This window comes from Danio aesculapii, chromosome 16, assembly GCF_903798145.1.
Source record: "Danio aesculapii chromosome 16, fDanAes4.1, whole genome shotgun sequence".
NCBI lineage: Eukaryota > Metazoa > Chordata > Actinopteri > Cypriniformes > Danionidae > Danio > Danio aesculapii.
Window position 1 is genome coordinate 39,695,430 of NC_079450.1, and position 22,677 is coordinate 39,718,106.

The following is a 22,677-nucleotide window of genomic DNA, read 5'->3' on the forward strand; positions in this document are numbered from 1 at the left end:
TCTCTCACAACCAAACACATGCGGGAAGTCCCATGGAAACAACATGAGGTCACATAGTATATGTTTTGTTATTAACTACATAATGAGAAAGAAGCTTTTAGTGGGGTAGAAAATGTACTTGTTTTGCTCACCTGGCTTTTGAAGAGGATTAGCAATTTCTCTTAAACATTTTTTTTTTTTTTTGACCGGTTGTGGTATTGATCATCAAACAGATACGGGTGCTCCTGTCAATTTTCCACTAGTTTTTCCTCTATTTCTTGGGTCCAAATAAACCAAAAATGGCTTTTTAATGCGCTTTTAACTCCTCCCCAACCTCCCACTGACCTGCAGATACCCATACTAGTGGATGCTGCTCTCTCATTGGCTGTAGGTTATCGCTGATGTTATTTTCAATCAGAACACATTTCACGCGGCATGATTTTGAATCGCCGACAGCTCCAGATATATATCATGCCAAATATCTCAGGGTGTCAGCAACTCATTGGCGATTCTCTCAGATCATGTCTTTGATAGTTCACACTGTGTGATTTTTACTCACGTGAACGAGAACCAATTTGCCTGTGATTTCAGGCATTTCTCTGCGATTTCTCAAAACCTGTCGCCAATCGGGGCTAAAATTATGCAGTCTTAACTCGGCATTAGTGGTTGTGAGACAACAATATGATCCTTTGAACCTCAAAAAGCTAATATTTTCAAGACAAAACATACAATATAAAGCAGCATGGACTTTTCTATAATGCTGGGTTCACACAAAACTCAAAGCACCATGTCACTTGATCTAGTTTATTCACAGAGTGATTTTGACTAAAGCAAATCCACTGTTCATTGCAAACACACTCCGCATTCTAGATCATTCATGTTACCCAGTTTGCATTAATTTTGTTTTGCTCTTGGGTGCCACATAAATGATATGGTGGGCCTTGAGTTTGACGTATGAATCTTTTACATTGCATCTGCAATTAGTTGTGTATGATTAGAATTTTCTGCAGAATAACTGAACTTAATTTTTCCACCATAACTTTTCCACCAAAAAAAAACACCTTAACTTTTCAGTGGTGACCAATCTAAATTCATCTTATTTGCTACAGTGATTGGTTATTGTAATCTATATTTACCCTTGTCCTGCTTGAATTGTGCTTATGATTGTTAGGGGTATCAATTAGTTCTTCCAGTGTTTCATCACAGGACAGGATTAGTTTGCCATTTGTTTGTATTATCTCATAGTGTATGATTGCTGATGATTGAGGAGGCCTGCAGAACTGATATTCAGAAACACTATGAAGAAGTTCAAGCAGCTCCAACAAGTTATTATAACTTTAAATATACCTCCAAGGTTTTTTTTTTAATGTTCACTCAGTTTCTCTGTTTAAAATGTTGCTTTAATTTTTTTTTTTAGTTATTTTCTTAAAATTCTTAATTAGCCTGAATTTTTGTTAATTAGTTCAGTCAACATCGATTGTTCTGAATGTTTACCAGATTAGAGAATAGCACATTCATTTAACATATTTAAGTGTATTGTTGCTTGCCTATTATACAGTGCTCAGCATAATTAAGTACACCCCATTTTGAAAATAAATATTTGTATTCATTTCTCAGTGAATATAGGCAATGTATTTTGGTGCATTTAAACAAAGCATATTTATTAAACGGATGTATTTATTAAAACAATACTTTTTTCTCCAAACATATTTACACTAAAAAAAACAAAAAGTTAAGGTAACTCAAACCCTTTGAGGAAACTGATTGCAACTAAAGTTTAGGTTCAAAAACGAATCCTAATGAGTACTGTGAACTTAATCTATTAGAGTAAACAAAGCAATTTGAGCAAACCGTTTGAGGAAACCGATTGCAACAAACCATTTGAGTTAAAAAAAAAAAACTAATATATATGAGTCCTGTGAACTTACTCCATTTAAGTTGAAGTATTGAGGTATTTTATGAACTCATTACCTTCAACACTGAGTTCAAAACTCTTTTCAAATGAGTAGAGTTAACTACACTCATTTTATTTGATATTTGACTGTTGGGTTTTACAGTGTAGAAATTGAAAGATAATACATTTCAATTCATGCAAAATATTGCAAAAAAAAAAAAAATACAAACTACAAAATTTCAACTAAATTGTTTTAGTTTTTCTTGAATTTTGCTCTTTTTACATTTTTTATTAAATTTTTTTCCCTAACATATAAATTTGGGTGTACATTTGGACCATTATTATAAGTTATTTTGTTGAATTGTCGATTAGATTTGGGTTTAGTACTGATCTAATGTATATGCACAATAATAATACTCTAAAGCTTCCTTTAGAAAAATATTCATTTAAATGAGGGCTTTGTGTGGGGTGTACTCATATATGCTGAGCACTGTACATCATAATGTTGTGTCTTTGCAAATAAGCCTAATCAAGAATATTAGGCAAACTTGTTGTTACAATATTTTATTAACTGGCATGTTACAGGGACGCACTGGTCCTCCTGGTCTCCCGGGACGTCAGGGACCAAGCGGATGGCAAGGACCAACTGGGCCTAAAGTGAGCAGAATTTGTGTTAATTATTCATGTGATGGTAAAGTATATTTTTCAACAGCAGTTGCAGTGAGAAATCATTTCAATATGCTAAGATGGTACTCAAATAACATTTATTTCAGTTATAGTTTGTTATTTTACTAAATCAAGTTATATAAACTAAATAAAACATTTTAATTTTGCTACTAGGTGAATATATAATTGTTGTAATATTATTTTAATATAGTCAATGTTTATTTTAAAGGAATATTTTCAACCCTCAACCATTATATATAGCTGAAGTCAGAATTATTAGCCCCCCTGAATTATTAGCCGCCCTGTTTATTTTTTTCCCCAATTTCTGTTTAACGGAGAGAATATTTTTTTCAACACATTTCTAAACATAATAGTTTTAATAACTCATTTCTAATAACTGATTTATTTTATCTTTGACATGATGACAGTAAATAATATTTGACTAGATATTTTTCAAGACACTTCTATACAGCTTAAAGTAACATTTAAAGGCTTATCTAGGTTAATTAGGTTAACTAGGCAAGTTAGGGTAATTAGGCAAGTTATTGTATAACGATGGTCTGTTCTGTAGACTATGGAAAAAACTTGCTTAAAGGGGCTAATATTATTGACCATAAAATGGTTTTTAAAAAATTAAAAACTGCTTTTATATATATATATATATATATATATATATATATATATATATATATATATATATATATATATATATATATATATATATAAATATAAATCAGGTATAGACTTGTAAATCAAAAATTTTATTGTTATGGCCCTGTACATTAGGACACCATATTTTGACACCATCACAGTTTGTTCTTCAGCTTATAGCGATGCGACATCTGTATGTTTTTAACAGGGGGAGAAAGGCGACCCGGGATTGATGGGTTTGCCAGGGGCAAGAGGACCAATGGGACCCAAGGTCTTGAACAGTCTCTACTTCGTGAATTGGAATTGAAGTTGTAATGCTGTCATATATGTGTGCTAAATGTTGTTGATTTCTAATTGATGCAGGGCTTACATGGATTTAAAGGGGAAAAAGTGAGTTTACCTTTCTGAAGCCATTATATTTTCATTCTAATTGCATTAGTTTTGCCGCTTGTTGCTCATTATTGAATTATTTGTCATAGCGTGTAAATTGAATATTACTTCTGTTTTGATGTTGTTGTTGTTTTAGGGCTCACAAGGTTTCAGAGGTGAAATTGGCTTAAAAGGTGACAGAGTAAGTTGTGTTTTAATGCAAATTGTAAGTTGTCTAAAACATAAGTTGTTTTAGTACATGGCTTGTTCTACTTTTTCAGGGATCAATGGGTCTACCTGGAATGCTTGGACAGAAGGTACTGAAAATATTATTGCATTTTAGTCATTCATAAGATTAGCGAAATGTGCTAAAGAGGTTCACTTTATACGGTATAAATTATTGCACAGTAAGCAGGGTGCGAATTATAGGTTTTTTTGGGGGGAATTGACCCCCAATTAATACTTGATTCCCCCAGAAGAATGTGAAAACAACATGTATGGGGGGGGGATTCAGTCCTCTAAATAGTAAGAAATAGTTTGCTCTGCATCTGCATCTTAAATACTAATATTACTAATTAAATAATAGATCATTTAAATATACATTTGACCACCCCTATAATTAATTATACCATTGTGAATGCATAATTACATCAATTAATCTATGTGTTCACAAAAACACTTTTTTTGTAAAATAGGTGTTTGTTTCTACAAATAGCCTAAAAGTAAAGTAAAATTAGATGCATTGTTTGTACAGTTTGACCAACAGTAACCTCTGAAATGGCTAATCACAGGATATTGTAGGTCAGAATACACAAACTATCACACAAAACACTGAAAAATTAAATATGTTACATTAATAAAATAGAAGCCTTTTAATTTGATTTACTAAAGCATGTATTACACAAAATAATATTACAGGAAAAGTTGACCCCGCCTCATCGTCAATGTATAATTCGCACCCTGACAGTAGGTACTGTTTGTACTAATGCACTGTTCTGGTTTCATTTGCTAATGAAGTAAAACTTTACATTTTAAACAGTTACACCTACATTCTAAAGCCTGACTAAAGCAGATCCGGGGTAATTTCCACTATGTTTATATTGAGCTAGATTAGTCTTAATAATAATTTAATCAAACAACACAATGTACACATGCATAGCCATATTCACATTCATGAATTTAAATTCATGTGCGCAATATATTTATAAATATTCACAAAAACAATTCATGTGAACAATATAAAAATAGGTCACATTTTATTTTGATGGTCCATTTGTTGAATTTAAGTTACATTGCATCTACATGCCAACTAATTCTTATTAGATTATAAGTAGACTGGTAGGTTGGGGTTAGGGTTGGGGTTAGTGTAAGTTGACATGTACTTACAAAGTTTCTTATAATCAGTTAAATGTCTGTTGAAGGAGCAGTGTCAGCAGATATTAAGCAGACAGTCTACTAATTCTCAAATGGACCATCAAAATAAAGTGTTACCTAAAAATACATATTCATAAAATGACTATTTGCACCATTTACAGATGTATAAGAGTGTACAAGAAGTTTGAGAGAATGTACCAGTTCATTGGTAAAATGTAGCCCTTTAGCCAATCAGATGCAAGCTCACAATGATTACAAAGCACTCATCAAGTTATGATTGCTTGAACACTGAGCTTGCATCTGATGGATCTGGCTAAAGGTTATGAGTGACCTGAGAGAGTGGTGGAAAGAGTACTGAAAAATCATACTTGGGTAAAAGTGCTATTACTTGCCCAAAAACGTAGTGCGAGTAAATGTATTTGTTGTAAATGTTACTCAAAGCTTGAGTAAAAGTAGCCCTTTTAAAAGTACTCAAGAGTAGTGAGTATTATGCTGCAAAAAGCTGATGCATTTACATGTAATTTGTGGATGTGTGTAAACGTAACATTCTGTAGTGCATTTAGTTATTGGCCAGCAGGCACACAATGTCATAAGACATTATTATTAGGTTAGATTTAGGTTGTGATGTCAGGTGAGCAAAATTCAATGTTTAGCCAGGGTCTAATGATGTTATGTTAATGTCCATTAACAACATAATGTTATTGGACCAATAACGTTGATATTTGGTTGAATTTAGGTTGTGTTGGAAAGTGACTAAAATCCAACGTCATATTGACGACAAATACTTTTTTCGTCAGGTATGGCAACCAAAATCTAACATCTGATAGATGTCATAGTGGTAACGTCAAGCTGATGTTGAGTTTCCAAACTAATGCAATGTCCCCACGACACTGGTGTATATCGTCAATCTGATGTCATGTTGAAGTCTTGTATATCTGCTGGATGTATAAGGCCTTTTTGGCCCTTCTATGTGCAATAAGATTGGACAGGAATCACAGTACTGATTTTTCTAATCCCCATAGATAGAAAATAATAAAGTAGTGACTGCAGGTTGAAGCAAAAGAGTGGAGTAAAAGTACCGATACTGCACTAAAAATGTACTCAAGTGGAAGTAAAAGTATTTTTAATTTATAAAACTACTTAGTAAATTACAATTCCTAATTGTAACTGATAAAATTGATAAAAACTACTCGATTACAGTAAATTGAGTATTTGTAATTTGTTACTTTACACCACTGGAGAGGAGTGTGCTGCCAAGTCTAAAACACACACACAAACACATACACAAATCAAAGGTGATTTGGATGTGAAAGACGATTTGCACATTCACGTTCATAATAAACTCTGCTTCACACTGCTTATCCTTTACCCAAGTTTAAATTGTGGGTTGATCTCTAATTTTGATCTCCAACATAAAATCATGTTTCAGGGTGAAATGGGCCCTAAAGGAGAACCTGGAAGCTCAGGGAACAGGGGACCCACTGGCCGCCCTGGAAAAAGGGGAAAGCAGGTGGTCCGTCCTCACACACTTAACAGCAAGATGAACACAGCGCAAATACATTGGAAACAAATGACTGTTATAATTGATTTCTGGTTTAGGGGTCAAAAGGTGACACTGGTGCAATTGGACCCATGGGACCTGGAGGACCTCCTGGGGCTCCTGGCCATCCTGGCCCGCCTGGTGTGCCTGCCTCAGGTATAATATATACAGTATATAAACTACAGGTACTAACAGAACTCAAGTCATGTATGACCATTGTGGAAGGAATTTCCTAATGCATTTCCTAACACATTTGTGACGTAACAGTGCATATAAATTGTTATTTATAATGTTGAGTTAGGTACAGTGTTTAAAAGTCTTTTTTGCTCCAATACCTTTTACACTAAAAGCATTTGTTAGTCAAATTTGTACACGTTGCAAATAATTGATTTATATTATATGAGTTGTAATTATTAATGCTTTGTTACATGTTAAAATAATTTTGAATTGTCAATTAATATTAAAAATATTAATAAAATATATATTATGATCGCTTCACAGCAAGAAGGTCGCTGGTTCGAGCCCCGGCTGGGTTAGTTGGCATTTCTGTGTGGACTTTGCATGTTCTCTCTGTGTTTGCGTGGGTTTCCTCTGGGTTTTCCGATTTCCCCCCACAGTCCAAAGACATGCGGTCTAGGTGAATTGATTCAACTAAATTGTCTGTAGTGTATGTGTGCGAATGAAAGTGTATTTTGTTTCCCAGTGTTGGGTTGTGGCTGGAAGGGCATCCACTGCTTAAAACATAAGCTGGATTAGTTGGCGGTTCATTCTCCTTTGGCGACCCCTGATCAATAAAGGGGCTAAGCCGAATAGAAAATTAATGAACAAAAATGTAATATATAATGCTTTTAAAATGACAGTTGTTTAGCTGTTTATGAACCTACATGATCCTACATGGTCGCTGACGTACAGTGGCAAGCAGCAAGGGTGGACAAGATCAGTCCTGAGTACCTCATGTTTCTGAATGTTGTGGGGGTGTCTTAGATGACATGTCTTTACAACATTGCGTTGAGTTCGGGCACAGTACCTTTTGACTGGCCAACTGGTCTGGTGGTCCCCAATTTTAAGTAGAGGAACCAGAGGCTGTGTTCCAACTACAGTTTAGGGGCATCATACTCCTCAGCCTCCCTGAAAAATTATATGAGAGGACACTGGAAAGGATACACCAAATAGAGAACCTTGAAATCAGGAGGAACAATGCATCCAGGTTTCAGAACAATGGACCAGGTCTTTACCAACACTAGCGTTCTTCAGGGTTTGTGGAAGTTTGCCCCTACAGTCAACATGTGCTTTGTGACTTCGAGAAGGCAATTGACCATGTCTATTGTAGCATTCTGTGGGGGGTGCTCTGTGAATATGGGGTCCAAGGCACTCTGTTAAAGGCTGTCTGTTCACTATATGGCTTGAGCAAGAGTTTGGTTCATGTTGGTTCATGTTGACGGCAAAGCGTCAAACTTGTTTCCAGCACATGATGGACTCTATTCATCATTCTGTTTATTATTTTTTATAGACAGAATTTCAAGGCACAGCCTGGTGCTGGAGAAGGTCTAGCTTGGGGCCACATTTTATCTCTACTATTTGAAGATAATATTATACTGTTAGATTTATCAAACCTGGACCTTCAGCATGCACTGTGACTGTTTGCTTTTGACTTTACTAATGCTCTACTCCTTAGACTTTACACACCTGAAACTTGTCTATAGCACTTATTCACTGCTGCTCTTATAGATGTGTAAATTGCTTCCTTGTCCTCATTTGTAAGTCGCTTTGGATAAAAGTGTCTGCTAAATGTAAATGAGTGTGACATGATAGGGATGACAATCAGTACACCCAAGCCATCGAGACTATGGTGCTGGACTGGAAAATGGTGGCTTGCCATCTCCTTGTTGGAGGAGAGTCTTTTCCACAAGGTGAAGGAGTTCAAGCATTTTATTGTTTGTTCACTAGTGAGGGTAAGATAGAATATGAGACAGATAGATTGGTACAGCAGCAGTAATGTGGTCCATGTATATAGTCTGTTCGGCAAAATGTTCTTACTCTATCCTATGGTCATACACTTTGGGTAATGCCTGAGAAGACAAAATCTCTGTGCCAGGGTGCACTCTCTGAAATAGGGTAAGGAGCTCTGTCACCAGAGAGGAACACCAGAGTAGAGACACTGCTCCTCCACATTGAGAGAAGCCAGTTGAGGTGCCTCATGCATCTGTTCAGATGACTCCTGGATGCCTACCTGGGGAGGTGTTCTGGGCTTGTCCCACCAGGTGGAGGCCCTATGGAAGACCCAGGACACGTTGGTGGGACTATGTCTCTCGACTTGCCTGGGATTGATTTGGGATCCCCTGAAGGAGCCTGCAGCAGTGTCTTAGGAGAAGGAAATCCAGGGTTCCCTGCTTAGACTGCTGCCTCTGTGACATGGCCCTTATTTATTTGTAATTAAAAGGCTTTACTCTCTTTTTTTATACGTTAAATGTATCCTAGTTGAATAAAAATAATTCCATAAGAATATTTTAATTGTAGTTAAGTTTGATTATTGCCCATTATTATTTACATAAAAAACAAATATTTATACACATTTATATATATATATATATATATATATATATATATATATAAATTTCTCTAAATCTGTTGCATTTGTTTAGGATCACATGATGTTATTGCAGCATTGGCCGTTGACGTGCACAGAAGGTGAAGCATGTGGATCTTAAATCACTGCAGGAAATCCCACCACTGGTCTATTTAGCTTCAGAAGCAACCTGATCTCCGATTGAAACAGGAGCCCTGAAGGAAACTGAAGTCATGACATCATGCCCTTAACTGACAGCCAGATCGGCCAAGCTTCTTGTAGAATTACAAACATTATGTCATCACTTTATTCACAGGACAGCTGCTGTCTTGTTTTGGTTTCTGTGCATATTAACTCAATTGCTCTCTCTTCGTGATAGATGAGGGCCAGGTTTAGTAGCTCTTAAACTTATTCCATTACTTCGCATCACATGTGGTGACATTTATTTTGTTTATCTGTCCTTCAGGACTGTATATGGTCGGACAAAAAGGAGACAAAGGACAACAAGGCAGTCCGGGTCGCTGTAGCTGTAATGTCCCAGCCAACCCCTCTTTGGACCACTTGCACTGGAGCATCTATCCCAGAGTGCCTGCAGTAAGTCAATTTTACAAACTAAGCCTAAACATCAAGTACAGATTTTAGAATTACAGTATATACAATATGAAAAGCAGGGAACCAAGAACTGAGCTCTGTGGTACCTCATAATATACTTTTAATCAATAAGATCCCTCTTTAGTAACTGCTATAAATTAATAGCTGTACACTAGAATTGTTTTGAACCTTTTCTGATTTCTCCAGATATCTGTATGTGTGCTTTTCAGTGTTGATACTTGCTGGATGATATACAACAAAATTTGTTTTGACAGTCCACGTTTGAGGCATTTGATGAGATTTAGTGTCTGTGTTGCAGATATTTGTGGTGAATAACGAACAGGAGCTGAACCGTGTCCAGACTGAAAACGCTTTGGCCTTTCGAAAAGATCAGAGGTCACTTTACTTCAAAGACACTGGTGGCTGGATGCCAATTCAGGTGCACATCTGTAAACAAAAGACACTTTATATATGGGTAGTTGGCATATGACACAGCCACAAGCTTTGCTTTCATCAGTGTTTTTGCAGCTCAACCAATGGAGAAAAGTGTTATCACTGGCAAGTTAAAGTGTTCAATAGCACTGAAATTTATATCCTGAATATTCTAAAATGTAAATCGCATAGAGAACCCTGACCTCCAAACGCATACATTATAGAATCATATTAATTTACAAGATGCATATTTAGTTGCTATATGAAGTGATAATTTAATTTAATTCATTTTTCTTCACTAATTTTATTCTAAAAATTCACTATATTATTCAAACTGTTACAGTTTTATGTTAAAATCTTATGAACGTTTAAACAAAGGCATATTTAGGTAAAATCGGATACAATTTGTAGATTTTTAATTATTTTAAATGAATTTAATCACAAAAAATCATTTTGATATATAATACACTGCTTTTGAATTTTGTATTTAAATTATTTAATATAGTCATTAAAAGGATATTTGTAATAGTCCTTTTACCATCTCAAACAAATTTTGTCAGTTTAAACAGTCAGTTTCTGGATCTGTTCGCATTAATTCAATTTATTCGTTCGTTCATTCATTTTCTTTTGGCTTAGTCGTTTATTAATCTGGGGTTGCCACAGTGGAATGAACCGCCAACTTATCCAGCATGTTTTACGTAGTGGATGCCCAACCCATCACTGGGAAACATCTACACACACTCATTCACTACAGACACTTTAGCTCACCCAATTCACCTATAGCACATGTCTTTGGACTTGTGGGGGAAACCAGAGCACCAGGAAGAAACCCACGCCAACATAGGGAGAACATGCAAACTCCACACAGAAATGTCAACTGACACAGCCGAGGCTCGAAACAGCGACCTTCTTGCTGTGAGGTGATTGTGCTACCCACTGCACCACTGTGCTGTCTAATTCAATCTATTAAATATATATATATATATCTATTTATTAACGGAATTGATCCAGAAAACTACATTACCCATTATGATGTACAGATTACTCCACCAATCAGAGAGATTACCAAAACAAAATTCACCAAAATGTATTTATTTTCTTGATTGTTTGACTCTTGTATCTTGTTTCTTCTAGTTATACATGTTTTTGTACTTTTTCAAAGTTTGTGTAGTGATTCAAATTGTAGGCGGTTGGCTTAAAGGGGTGGTCCAGAGTGTAATTTTAAGGCTTGGTTGTGTTTATAAGATGCAAAGCAATGTGTGCTCATGCTTCATTTGTAGAAAATCACATTATTTTTATATATATATCTTGATTATATTCAGCTAACATGAAAACAATGGTCAAATGTTCTAGTTCCTCTGAAAGGCCCGCCCTGAAGCAGCTCTAATTGGTCAGCTAAAATAATGTGCTGTGACTCACGGATCGGCTCCACATTACCAGGAAAACCGTTACGCCATTACAAGCACATGCTTTGCCTCTGCTCTGTAAACACTGTCAGTCAGAGTAGCTGTGAGCCGTATCAGTTTGTGTCTGAATCACACAGAAAATGAAAAGGACACAGCTGAACCTCACTCCTGCTCTCTAAAATAACATCTGACAAGTGTCTTTCACATATATTCGGAATAAGCATGTGTAAGTAATATGAAACGTTTTCATATCTTTTGCGAGTTCGTTATTTGAGATGTAGAATGCAGGGAAAGCGGCCACATAGAGAGACACTGCAGTGCTGCTGATGAAGATCATGGGTGTTTACAGCGGTTTGACAGATAAATATGAATTCCAAGCCAAATTGTTTAATGGTGCCAAACAGCAATTCCTGTTGTTTACATCCTTGTTTATGTCCTTGCTACAACATACTGTTAACTCTAAAAAATGTGCATGTGATTGATCAATTTTAACAAATAAAAATACTTACAGGTTGTGGCTCACAATCCACAGCTTTGTCTATTGTGGTTGCAGCAGCTCCTTCTTTAAGAAGTTTTTAGACAGATCCTGCACTGAACTGGGAGAGATTCTAAAAACTCTCCTTTGTCAAATGCTACCTATATATGTTTTTTATAATTCTTTGGAACATAATTATAATTAAATTGTAAGCACTTCTCTCTTTATGTCATGTTCTTTGGAAGCCCAAATACAGCAACAGAACAAGCTCTGTGGAAAAAGCAGCATTTGGACGCCATTTTGGCTTTCTCTGCTATACATTACAGCGCCCCTGGCGTTGTGAATGTGCATAACCTGAAGCATTTGTGATCTTATTTACTCGGATGTATTTTTTTGGAGTCCCCAAACTTCGTTCGCTGTAGGCTTTGCTAAGCTAACTCTGTAAAACAGAGCCAAAGCCAATGTCTCCCTTTGCATTGAACTTTGAGCACCTTACATTCAGAGATGTTGTTTATGTTGCCGCTGTCACCACTGGCTTGCATGGTTCGGGATCTGTAGAGCTGCGCATCGTTGGATTTGCTCTTCAATATTTGGACTCTCAGTAGTGATTATTAAACCACACTGAACTGAGCTAAACTGAACTGAACTTCAACACTACAAACTGAACTACACTGTTCCTATTTACTATGAGCTTTTATGTGAAGCTGCTTTGACACAATCTACATTGTATAAGTGCTATACAAATAAAGGTGAATTATGTTCACACAGCTACATTACACATCAACTAAAGTTTAAAATATGATATCGTAGTGGACAACCCCTTTAACCTAAATGTTATTTAATTTAATTTAATTTAATTCATGCCAGTGATTAACATAAATCCTTTTTTTTTTTTCAAAAAAAAAAAAAAATTGATTGTGCATGAATTTTGATAAATACAACTTAATTTTCAATACAACACAGTTTTCAACATAAAATTTCTAATGCGGTTGTAAAACCGCACACATTTATGCATTTTAAAACATGTGCCAACCACCCAATTTGAGCACAGATTGTCTTAATAGTTTTACATGCATGGTGATTTCAGTCTGCAAACTCTGTGAAAGTCTGTGTGATTGCAGTTAACACCGTTCCAGTCGATGGAGAGCGATCCTGATCCGGAGGGATTCTGCGGAGACAGCATCGTGCAAGTTGAAAACGGAGAGGAGTGTGATGACGGAAATAAGGTGGTCACAGATGGCTGTGTCAGTAAGTATCAGGTTGAAAACGGCAACGTTCCAGATGACAGCTTATTCCCAACAACATGCTGTAATGCAGTTTAATGCAAGAGTGTTTTCTAAAATGGGAATGGAAGAATAATCGGAGTCCCATATAGCAAGTGAAGCTGAGAATAACACCCAAACATATGCTCTCCTAATTCATTACACGCTGCTCCACTCTGATTGGTTGATCACTGCATTCTGCGGTCAAATATTTTTCTGAACTGTATGACTGGCTGTTGTCCCAGGCATTCGATTTCATGCATAGCTACGCTAGGTTTACATATCTCATATCACTCTGTGGGCTCTTTCTTCTCATTTAATTCAGTGATCCAATTCAAATCAGTTTGATCTTTATTTATTGTATTTATCTTTTTTTTATTGTCTGCATCTAATAAACTGGATAATGGACAGTAGGTCTTTAATTTCACGTTGACCAACACACTGTGTTATGCATTCAAAAGTTCACTGAGAAAATGTGTTAATGCCAAAACAAGAAAGAAAACACAGCAATTCCTGGGAATTATCAGTGTTATAGTGCACAGTTGATGGTTGAGATATGTTTTTTCCTAGTTATAGTATTCACATTTTATTATATTTGTTATGTATTTGTTTGTTTTTATAGAAACAGTTGGGTGTTCATTACTCATGGGTGTTTTGCCTTCTATTCAAGCTTTAGAACTGCATTATATGACTTTGATCTCCACTCCAACAACCACTATGTAAAATATAACACTGAAGTTAAACAAAATAACTCTTATTGACAATTTTTGTAGTTTAAAAATATTGTGTTACACATTTTTTGTGGTCCATTTGAGTATTAGTAGACTGTCTCCTTAATATCCTTCAACAGACATTTAACTGACTATAGGAACTTTTGCAAGTACATGTCAATTTACCCTTACCATAACCCTAACCCCAATCCTAACCTCCAACAAACAGTCTGCTTATAATCTAATGAGAATTGGTTGGCATGTAGATGCAATCTAACTTAAATTCAACAAACGGACCATCAAAATAAAGTGTGATCAAAAAAGGGTGAAATTGCTGTACAAAGTACAGGTTAATAGCTACTAGTACTGTACTAGTATGTATGGTCGGGCTGCACAATATTGGAAGAAATTGACTTTGCAATATTTTGTATTTCTGCTATATGAATATAGTTTCACAATATGACTTAAGAAACTATTTGGAAATAAGTCATAATTTTACATTGATTGGGATATTTTTGTAGGGGAGTGCATCTGTGTAAATATCCTAAAAATGTATAAAAAAATAAAATAAACAAATGAAAGCAATGATGAAAACAACAGCACAAAGATCAAAATGAAACTAACAGCGCTTTATGGTTTATGGTGCAATCTAACAATAGTGAGGTACATAAATACATAAAAGACTGGATAGTCTTCATTTTTTAAATAATTAAACACAATTCATCTTTGTAAAAGCAGCAAACTTTATCATTTCTTGTGCCCAAATGGTTTAAATCTTACAGTAGCAGGCCTTAAAAACACATCCAAGTAAAAGTCTTTCACACTATTAGATTATGGCTAAAATTTACAATGACTCCACAAATCATGTGTACTGAACTGTGGTTCCTGGTTAATTATAATCTCAACTTGACGTTGCAGATCCTGCGATATGACTATTGCAAATTCGCACATTGCGATATGGATGCTGAAATGATACGATATTGTGCAGGCCTAATGTATGGTTTTATTTCTTATATAAAAGCATGGTGTTTTGTATGTGTGTGTATGACACAATACAAGTTTTTACCTCAGTTTGTGAAAAAGCAACTTATTGATTATCATTTGTCTATATATGTGTATATTACGAATGTATATATAGAATATATTCCAGCAGCCAGAGCTGTGTTTTTGTTTTAACTGTACATTTCACATATCTTTCCCTCTCCTTCTCAGAATGCAAACTTGCGTATTGTGGGGATGGATATCGCTATGAAGAGGCTGAAGAGTGTGACGGAAAGGACTTTGGCTTTCACACATGCAGATCCTTTTTGCCTGGGTAAGAAAAAATATATATGATTAATATAAAAGTACAGATTTAAACCCTCAGTATTTGAAAACTCACACAGTTATGTATCCTAACAAATGTTTTGGTTGGCACAACAATAGTTGCACTAAAACTCTCCAAACACTCCACACAAGCCAACAAAACCAGCAACAGTTAGCAAGGAACACTCCACTTTTTTGGAAATAGGCATTTTACAAATCCCCTAGAGTTAAGCAGTTGAGTTTTACTATTCTTGAATCCATTCAACCAATCTCTGGGTCTGGCAATAACACTTTTACCTTAGCTTAGCATAAATCATTGAATTGGATTCCACCATTAGCATCTCTCTAAAAAAAATCAAAGAAGAGTTTTGATAAATTTCCTATTTGAAGCTTAACAGTTCTGTAGTAACATCGTGTACTAAGACTGATGAAAAATGAAAGTTGCTGTTTTTTAGGTCAAAGCTAAAAATGCCAGGCCCTGTGATTGACTGAATTGATTTAAAAAACAGTTTTTGACTTGTAAAATAAGCCTGTTTCCAAAAATGTGTTCCTTTAACTAACAAACACTTTGATTCAAAATAATAATAATGAAATCTAAAAAAATATATATCAAATACAAGATTATCACTGTATAATAAGCATAAATTCAAGGTGTTTTCCTTCCCTCTTTGACAGGATACAATTGTCCCTGATCATTAACTACTTTATTAATTATTAGTCAATACTTTATAAAAACCTAAACTCTTTAAAAACCAACTTACAAACAGCCAACCTATGATTTAAAAAAGACCTAATTTTGTACAAAATCTCCAAATAAATAATGTCCAATTCTTCCTGTCCACAGATCTTATGGAGAACTCAAGTGCACCGCTGACTGTTTCATAGACTCAACAAACTGCAAGTATTTCACATGAGGACACAAGAAAGCGACGTCTCGTTTCAGCTGGCGAGATCCATGTAAGCGACAACACTGAAAACCATAGATTCAGCAGAAAAAAACAGAGGCGAAAACATTGAGAGGAATCATCACACACACATACACATTAGCTAAGAAGCCATGTACTGTAGCTTATTCGGGAAAGGAGCCACGGATCCGCGTGGGCTCCTAGAAACTCTTCCAGGATGCATTTCTCCATTCATTCAGCCTCTGTTGTCTGCCGCTCTGCACCGGCGGGACAATTTTGGCCAATGTGGTTGTAAACGGGAGAGGCGAGTGTCTCGTGGAGATGGTTGAAGGACTCCTCATTACCTCAAAGTACTGTGTACTGTTTCAGAGGGAAGACATTTTCTCCTGGTCCACCTTGGTGCTCTGTTTGTGGAATGCAATGTGTTACTATAGTATTTAGCATGGGGCTGAGATTACTGTAGACGGCAGCAGAGATCATTACTGAAAAAATAAAACAAAAGCAGCTTTACATCTTTAAGCATAATATAAGACTTTAGACTTAGACCAAACTGGTGCTTGGCCTCGGATGATACCTAAACATGTATCTTCTCTTAAATATCAAAGTTGTATGTTAGGGTTAGTACAGTTTGGGAAAACTGGGTCCAAAATTAGCTTATTGTCATACTGCTCCATTAGTTGTAAATTGAGGAATAAATGGTTGAAAGAATAAAGAGGGGGGAAAAGCGGTTGGCTGTTGGCGAGTAGGGCTGCACGATATTGGAAAAATCTAACATTGCGATATTTTTTATTCTGCGATATATATTGCGATATGAATCGAATTTTACTAAATGAGTTGAATAACTATTTAGAAAAAATGTATCATTTTCGATTGGGATGATTCTGTAAGGGAGTACATGTGCATAAAATAAAAGAAACAATCTACAAGCGTAGGTAAATTTAATAAAGAAAAAGATGCCAATTAAATAAACAGCGTTTGATTGTTATGCAATGAGTCGAACTGTATTCTGGTGTACAATAATTGAATAATCAAATGTAAAAGGATCCCGCATAGTCTTCGTTTTATAAATAATTCAGTTGTTAATAAGTTGTTACAAACGGTACAATTTCTTAGGTCTGAACGCTTTTAAAATGCTCGCGATGTGACCTGCGAATGATTGCATTGCGATATCGATGCTGGAACAATATATTGTGCAGCCCTAATTGCGAGCAGTGAATCAAACTGTTTCAAGTAATCGTGAAACAAAAAGTTAAGAAATACTAGCAGTACTTTTCTTTTTGAATGTATTTAAAAATTGTATTTATTCCTGTTGGTGAAGCTGAATGTTCAACATCACAACAGCCTTCAGTGGTACGTGATCTTCCTGAAATCATTCTAATGTGATAATTTGTCACAATATACTCTTTCAGGAGATTTGTGTAATATATAGTTCAAAATAAAAGCCGTTTTTTATATATACAGTTAGGTCCATAAATATTTGGACATTGATACAATTTTAAGATTTTTGGCTTTGTACACTAACACAATGGATTTGAAATGAAACGAACAAGATGTGCTTTAACTGAAGACTGTCAGCTTTAAATTGAGGGCATTTACATCCAAATCAGATGAACGCTGTAGGAATTACAACAGTTTGCATATGTGGCTTTTTAAGGGTCCAAAAGTAATTGCACAGAATAATAATCATAAATCAAACTTTCACTTTTTAATATTTGGTTGCAAATCCTTTGCAGTCAATTACAGCCTGAAGACTGGAACGCATAGACATCACCATATGCAGGGTTTCATTTCTGGTGGTGTTCTAACCAGGCCTCTACAGCAACTGTCTTCAATTGTCTTTCCCTTCAAAAACTCTGTGGTTGCTTTTACAGTATGTGTTTGGGTCATTCTCCATCTGTACTGTGAAGCACCGTCCAATGAGTTCTGAAGCATTTGGCTTAATATGAGCAGAAAATACTGCCTGAAACACTTCAGAATTCATCCTTCTGCTTTTATCAGCAGTCACATCATCAATAAATACAAGAGAACCAGTTCCATTGACAGCCATACCACCAATGGTTAACATCTTGTGGTGAACCCTCTGTAGTCTGATGTAGTCACTCACTCTGGTGTAGTCTTCTCTTGATTGTTGACTTTGACACACATACACCTACCTCCTGGAGAGTGCTATTGATCTGGCCAACTGTTGTGAAGGGTGTTTTCTTCACCACACTGAAAAAAATTATTCAAAGATGATTCCTTGAATTTACTCATTTTTTTACGTTAAGTGGTTGTAAATAATTTATTTGGGCTGAATTTAAACAAATTAAGTTGCAGGGTAAAGAATTCTTTGGTCATCCACCACAGTTGTTTCATTGGTCCTCCGGGTCTTTTGGTGTCGCTAAGCTCACTGGTGCGTTCTTTCTTTTTAAGAATGTTCCAAACAGTTGTTTTCGCCGTGCCTAAGGTTTTTGCTATCTCTTTGATGGTTTGTTCTGTTGTTTTTTTTCAGCCTAATGATGGCTTGCTTGACTGATAGTCTTGAGAGTTGACAGTAACAGATTCCAAATGCAAATAGCACACTTGAAATGAACTTTGGACCTTTTATCTGCTCATTGTAATTGGGATAATGGAAATACCACACACCTGGCCTGAAATAACACACACCTGGCCATGGAACAGCTGAGAAGCCAGTTGTACAATTACTTTTGGATCCTTAACAAGTGGGAGGCACAATTGCAAACTGTGTTAATTCCGCATTCACCTGATTAAGATGTGAATACCCTCAAATTAAAGCTTAATTTCAAATTGATTGTGTTGGTGAATAGAGCCAAAAATGTTAGAATTGTGCCGATGTCCAAACATTTATGGACCTAACTGTATATAATCATGTATAATATTTAAACTGTCACTTTTATTATTTATTTATTTTTTTGTTTATTTATTTATTTATTGTCAATTAAATCCTTGATTAATTCATAATGTATATATTACTTTTAGAATACTTCCGAATGATAACGTATCACCTGTTATCCATAAAAATATGAAGCAGCGCAACTGTTTTCAAACCTGACAACGATTCAGAAATGTTTCTTAATTAAAAAAGCACATTAGAATGATTTCTGAAGGATCACATGAATTAGTTATATTTGGAAACAAATATGCATAAAAAAGTACCAAAACAGTTGCTTTAAATGCATCAAATATTTTACATCTGTTTTAATGTGATTTAATCAAATAAATGCAGCCTCAGTGTAAGCAGAAGAAGAAAAAGATAAATTTGCTTAATAATGATGCTTTAGAGTAATACGTTGGCGACTTAATTGTTGCATTCAATAAACATCATTACAAAATTGGGTAACTCTTAACAAGAACAGTACATGAATAATGATGTGTTAATATGTAAGCTACACATTAAATCATGCGCTAATCATGAACTAACTTTAACTACAACACATGAGTTCATCTGTGAATAATGGCTACCTTAATTACTTGTTAGTACAAGATTGTTTGTTTATGTATTAAATACGACATTAGTTAATGCTTAATTTAAGCATCATGAACTCATGATATGTTAATATATAATTATATCATGACTTTACTTGAAGGGGCACATCATCATTAACCCATACTTAACTACTCATGAAGTCCTTATGCACGTCCGTCTAGTGCGATTACATTGAATACCAATAAAAAAGGGGGTGACACTTTAGTTTAGGTTACAATTCACAGTATTAACAAACCATTAACTAACATTCCTAGCTTAATAAACGACTAATTAGCTGTTTATTAATGGTTAGTAAGGTAGAAGTTGGGTTAAGGTTTTCAGTAAGATTAAGTATTCAGAATAAGATCATACTTTATAACTACTAATGAACAGTTAATAACTTAATAATAAGCAGGTAGTAACCAAGTAGTTAATAGCATGAATTGTGACCTAAACTAACGTGTTACCGAAAAGGGTTGTCAACATCATAGACAGTTGAAACACAGAAGTTCATGAGTAATTAAGGATGAATTAATGATGACGTGCCCCTCCAAGTAAAGTCATGACATAATTATACATTAACAGCTCATGTTGGTTACATTTAGCTTAAACTTAAATATATTGATTAACAGCATGTACTAACAAGAACTCATGTGACTCATGTTGTAGTTAGTTCATGATTAGAGCGCCTTAGTTCATCATTAATTCCTAATAAAGTAATGTTTAGTTTAGATATTAACACATCGTTATTCATGTACTGTTGTTGTTAAGTGTTACCCAATATTCTGATGCGACAAAATAACATGCATTATGAAAACATATCAACTAGATTTCCTAAATAAACCACTACCTCTCATAATCCAATCATACACTCAATTTTCTGGTTTTACACAACGCAGCAGTGACCCAAATGGCCAGTAAATCCATGTAATTCTTCATCGTAATCACTTTTTACTCCTGTTTGACGCATGGCGGGTGTTATTTTTTGAACAGAGCTACTTAAAGGCTGCATAGATATACTTAAACAGTAACCACAATAATATTACAAATACTACTGTCTAACAGCATTAGTTAAGGATGTTAAAATGTTTTGTTTTGCAGGGGTCACACTTAGTCTAACATTTCCATCATATCTCAGGAAATCACTTATCCAGAACCCCTCCATCTCCACGTGTGGAGTCGGGTGCACATACAGTATTCCTCTTGTAGTCTTGATATAAAGCGCATACGGTTCGTTTATTCAGGTTTTGGGTCTACAGATCTTAAAGCAGGGAGGAGAAACCAACCTTGTGTGAAAAGGTTTAACAAGCTGACGATTTTGTGTGAAATCGCATGTTCATTTTAATGTAGACTTGATGCTAGCTAAACCTAGCCATCGTTTTATGAGTGTAAGCAGTACGAAAATGTACCAGCGAGATCATACGACTTGCATAAATGAGATTTTGTTGGAAAAACAATACTTTATGTGAAGACTCTATCGCTGTTATTGAACATTTAGTACTGTCTGCTATTGCAGGGGTAGCATTTTGCTGCTATTCAGGCTAAAAGACTGTTGGATAAAGGCTGGACTGTTACTCTCGTCCAAAAAAAAGTTTGATTTATACCCAGTGCCAAAGTCCAGTCTGAATATACCTCAGAATTTATTATGGTGTGCTTTTTAAGCCTTACAGGACCTGAGGTGTAGCATACTGCACTTACCTACTGTTAAACACAGTGAAATCTTGCTTAAGTATCTTTGAGTTCCTTTACTTTTTTATCAACTAACTATAAGCCAGTTTTCCATAAGCTATACGACGCATTTGCTACAGAAACCTCTTTGCTTACATTACTGGGGTGATATTCCTGACTTACCTGTAAATATTGTATCGAAATGATATGGAAATAAGTGTCTTGAAGTTATTATCCTGGTGCATCTGCATGTTTCAATTATATACTCTTGTTAAAAAGAGCAAGTTTGCCACCTTTCGCTATATTTATGGTCGGTTTCGGAGTTAAAAGTGCATTTAGCTTGTAAATGACTGTTATCCTCATGTTTGTACGAAAAGAGGAAAGATGTTAACATCGAATATTGCACAACAAACAAATACAAAAAGAGACTGAATGTTTTGTCCCAGTGTCATTTCCTGTTAGTGTTCAGATATGTTTGATACTGTCCTGTAATGATGTTAAAATAAAAGCTTGAAAAGCTGACTTTTGATGTATCACTGGACTTTTTATTTTATTTTACGAAATCATTTGGAATTCGTAAAATGCAAGCAGTATGGAGCGCCACACAGGGAAACAAAGACACTTGAAGACTTTGACTTAAGATGAGTAAACACACAAACATATGATAGCAAAAATAGTGTGAGCACACTTCAACATTTTTCTCAGATAACAACCAAATAAATACATATGTGAAAAGAAAACAAATCAGGTTCGTTTTTTAAATGAAGTTATGTGTAATAAAATGAAATGACACAGAAAAAAAGTATTGAACACATGAAGAAAGGGAGGTGTAGAAAGGCAGTGAAAGCCCGGACAGCAGCTGAAATCTCTCAGTAGTTCTTCAGAAACCCTCTGCCCTTCGTCAGTGTAAATTAATATTCGCTGCCTCAGTCATACATCTATATTAGCAGGATGATGAAGATGAAACCAGACATTTCAGCAAGACAATGATCCAAAACACAGCCAAGGAAACTCTCAAATGCTTTTCGAGAAAGAAAATCAAACTATAGAATGGCCCAGCCAATCACCTGACTTGAATCCGATAGAAAATGCAAAATAAAGATCAGATTTGATAGACGAGACCCACAGATCATCACAATGTTTACACTCTATTGAGAAAAATTACACCTAAACAATGCATGACTTTATACTCCATATCAGAGTCATCTGCCATTCGAATCAGGTGATTGGCTTGGCCATTCTACAGCTTGATTTTCTTTTTTTGAAATCATTTGAGAGTTTCCTTGGCTGTGTTTTGGATCATTGTCTTGCTGAAATGTTCACTCTGGTTTGATCTTCATCATCCTGGTAATGTAGATGTAAGAGCTAATATTCATTTACACCGACGAAGGGCAGAGGGTTGCTGAAGAACTACTGAG

The 22,677-nt window shown here is 35.4% G+C and overlaps 1 protein-coding gene across 3 annotated transcripts in view; it reads left to right on the forward strand.

The window, feature by feature from the left end:
* The window catches only part of colq (collagen-like tail subunit (single strand of homotrimer) of asymmetric acetylcholinesterase), a 36,665-nt gene extending 14,884 nt beyond the window's left edge, over positions 1-21,781 (forward strand). For 2 of the 3 annotated variants that reach the window (XM_056475480.1, XM_056475482.1), the window contains 12 exons: positions 2,459-2,530; positions 3,399-3,461; positions 3,554-3,580; positions 3,717-3,761; positions 3,841-3,876; positions 6,363-6,446; positions 6,533-6,629; positions 9,506-9,633; positions 9,950-10,069; positions 13,065-13,191; positions 15,128-15,230; positions 16,065-21,781. In XM_056475480.1, the coding sequence (XP_056331455.1) occupies positions 2,459-2,530; positions 3,399-3,461; positions 3,554-3,580; positions 3,717-3,761; positions 3,841-3,876; positions 6,363-6,446; positions 6,533-6,629; positions 9,506-9,633; positions 9,950-10,069; positions 13,065-13,191; positions 15,128-15,230; positions 16,065-16,134 (972 nt within the window). In that variant the 3' untranslated portion in view covers positions 16,135-21,781. The remainder of the gene's footprint in view (positions 1-2,458; positions 2,531-3,398; positions 3,462-3,553; positions 3,581-3,716; positions 3,762-3,840; positions 3,877-6,362; positions 6,447-6,532; positions 6,630-9,505; positions 9,634-9,949; positions 10,070-13,064; positions 13,192-15,127; positions 15,231-16,064) is intronic. The other variant, XM_056475481.1, reaches the window with a different exon arrangement.
* Positions 21,782-22,677: the final 896 nt, after the last annotated feature.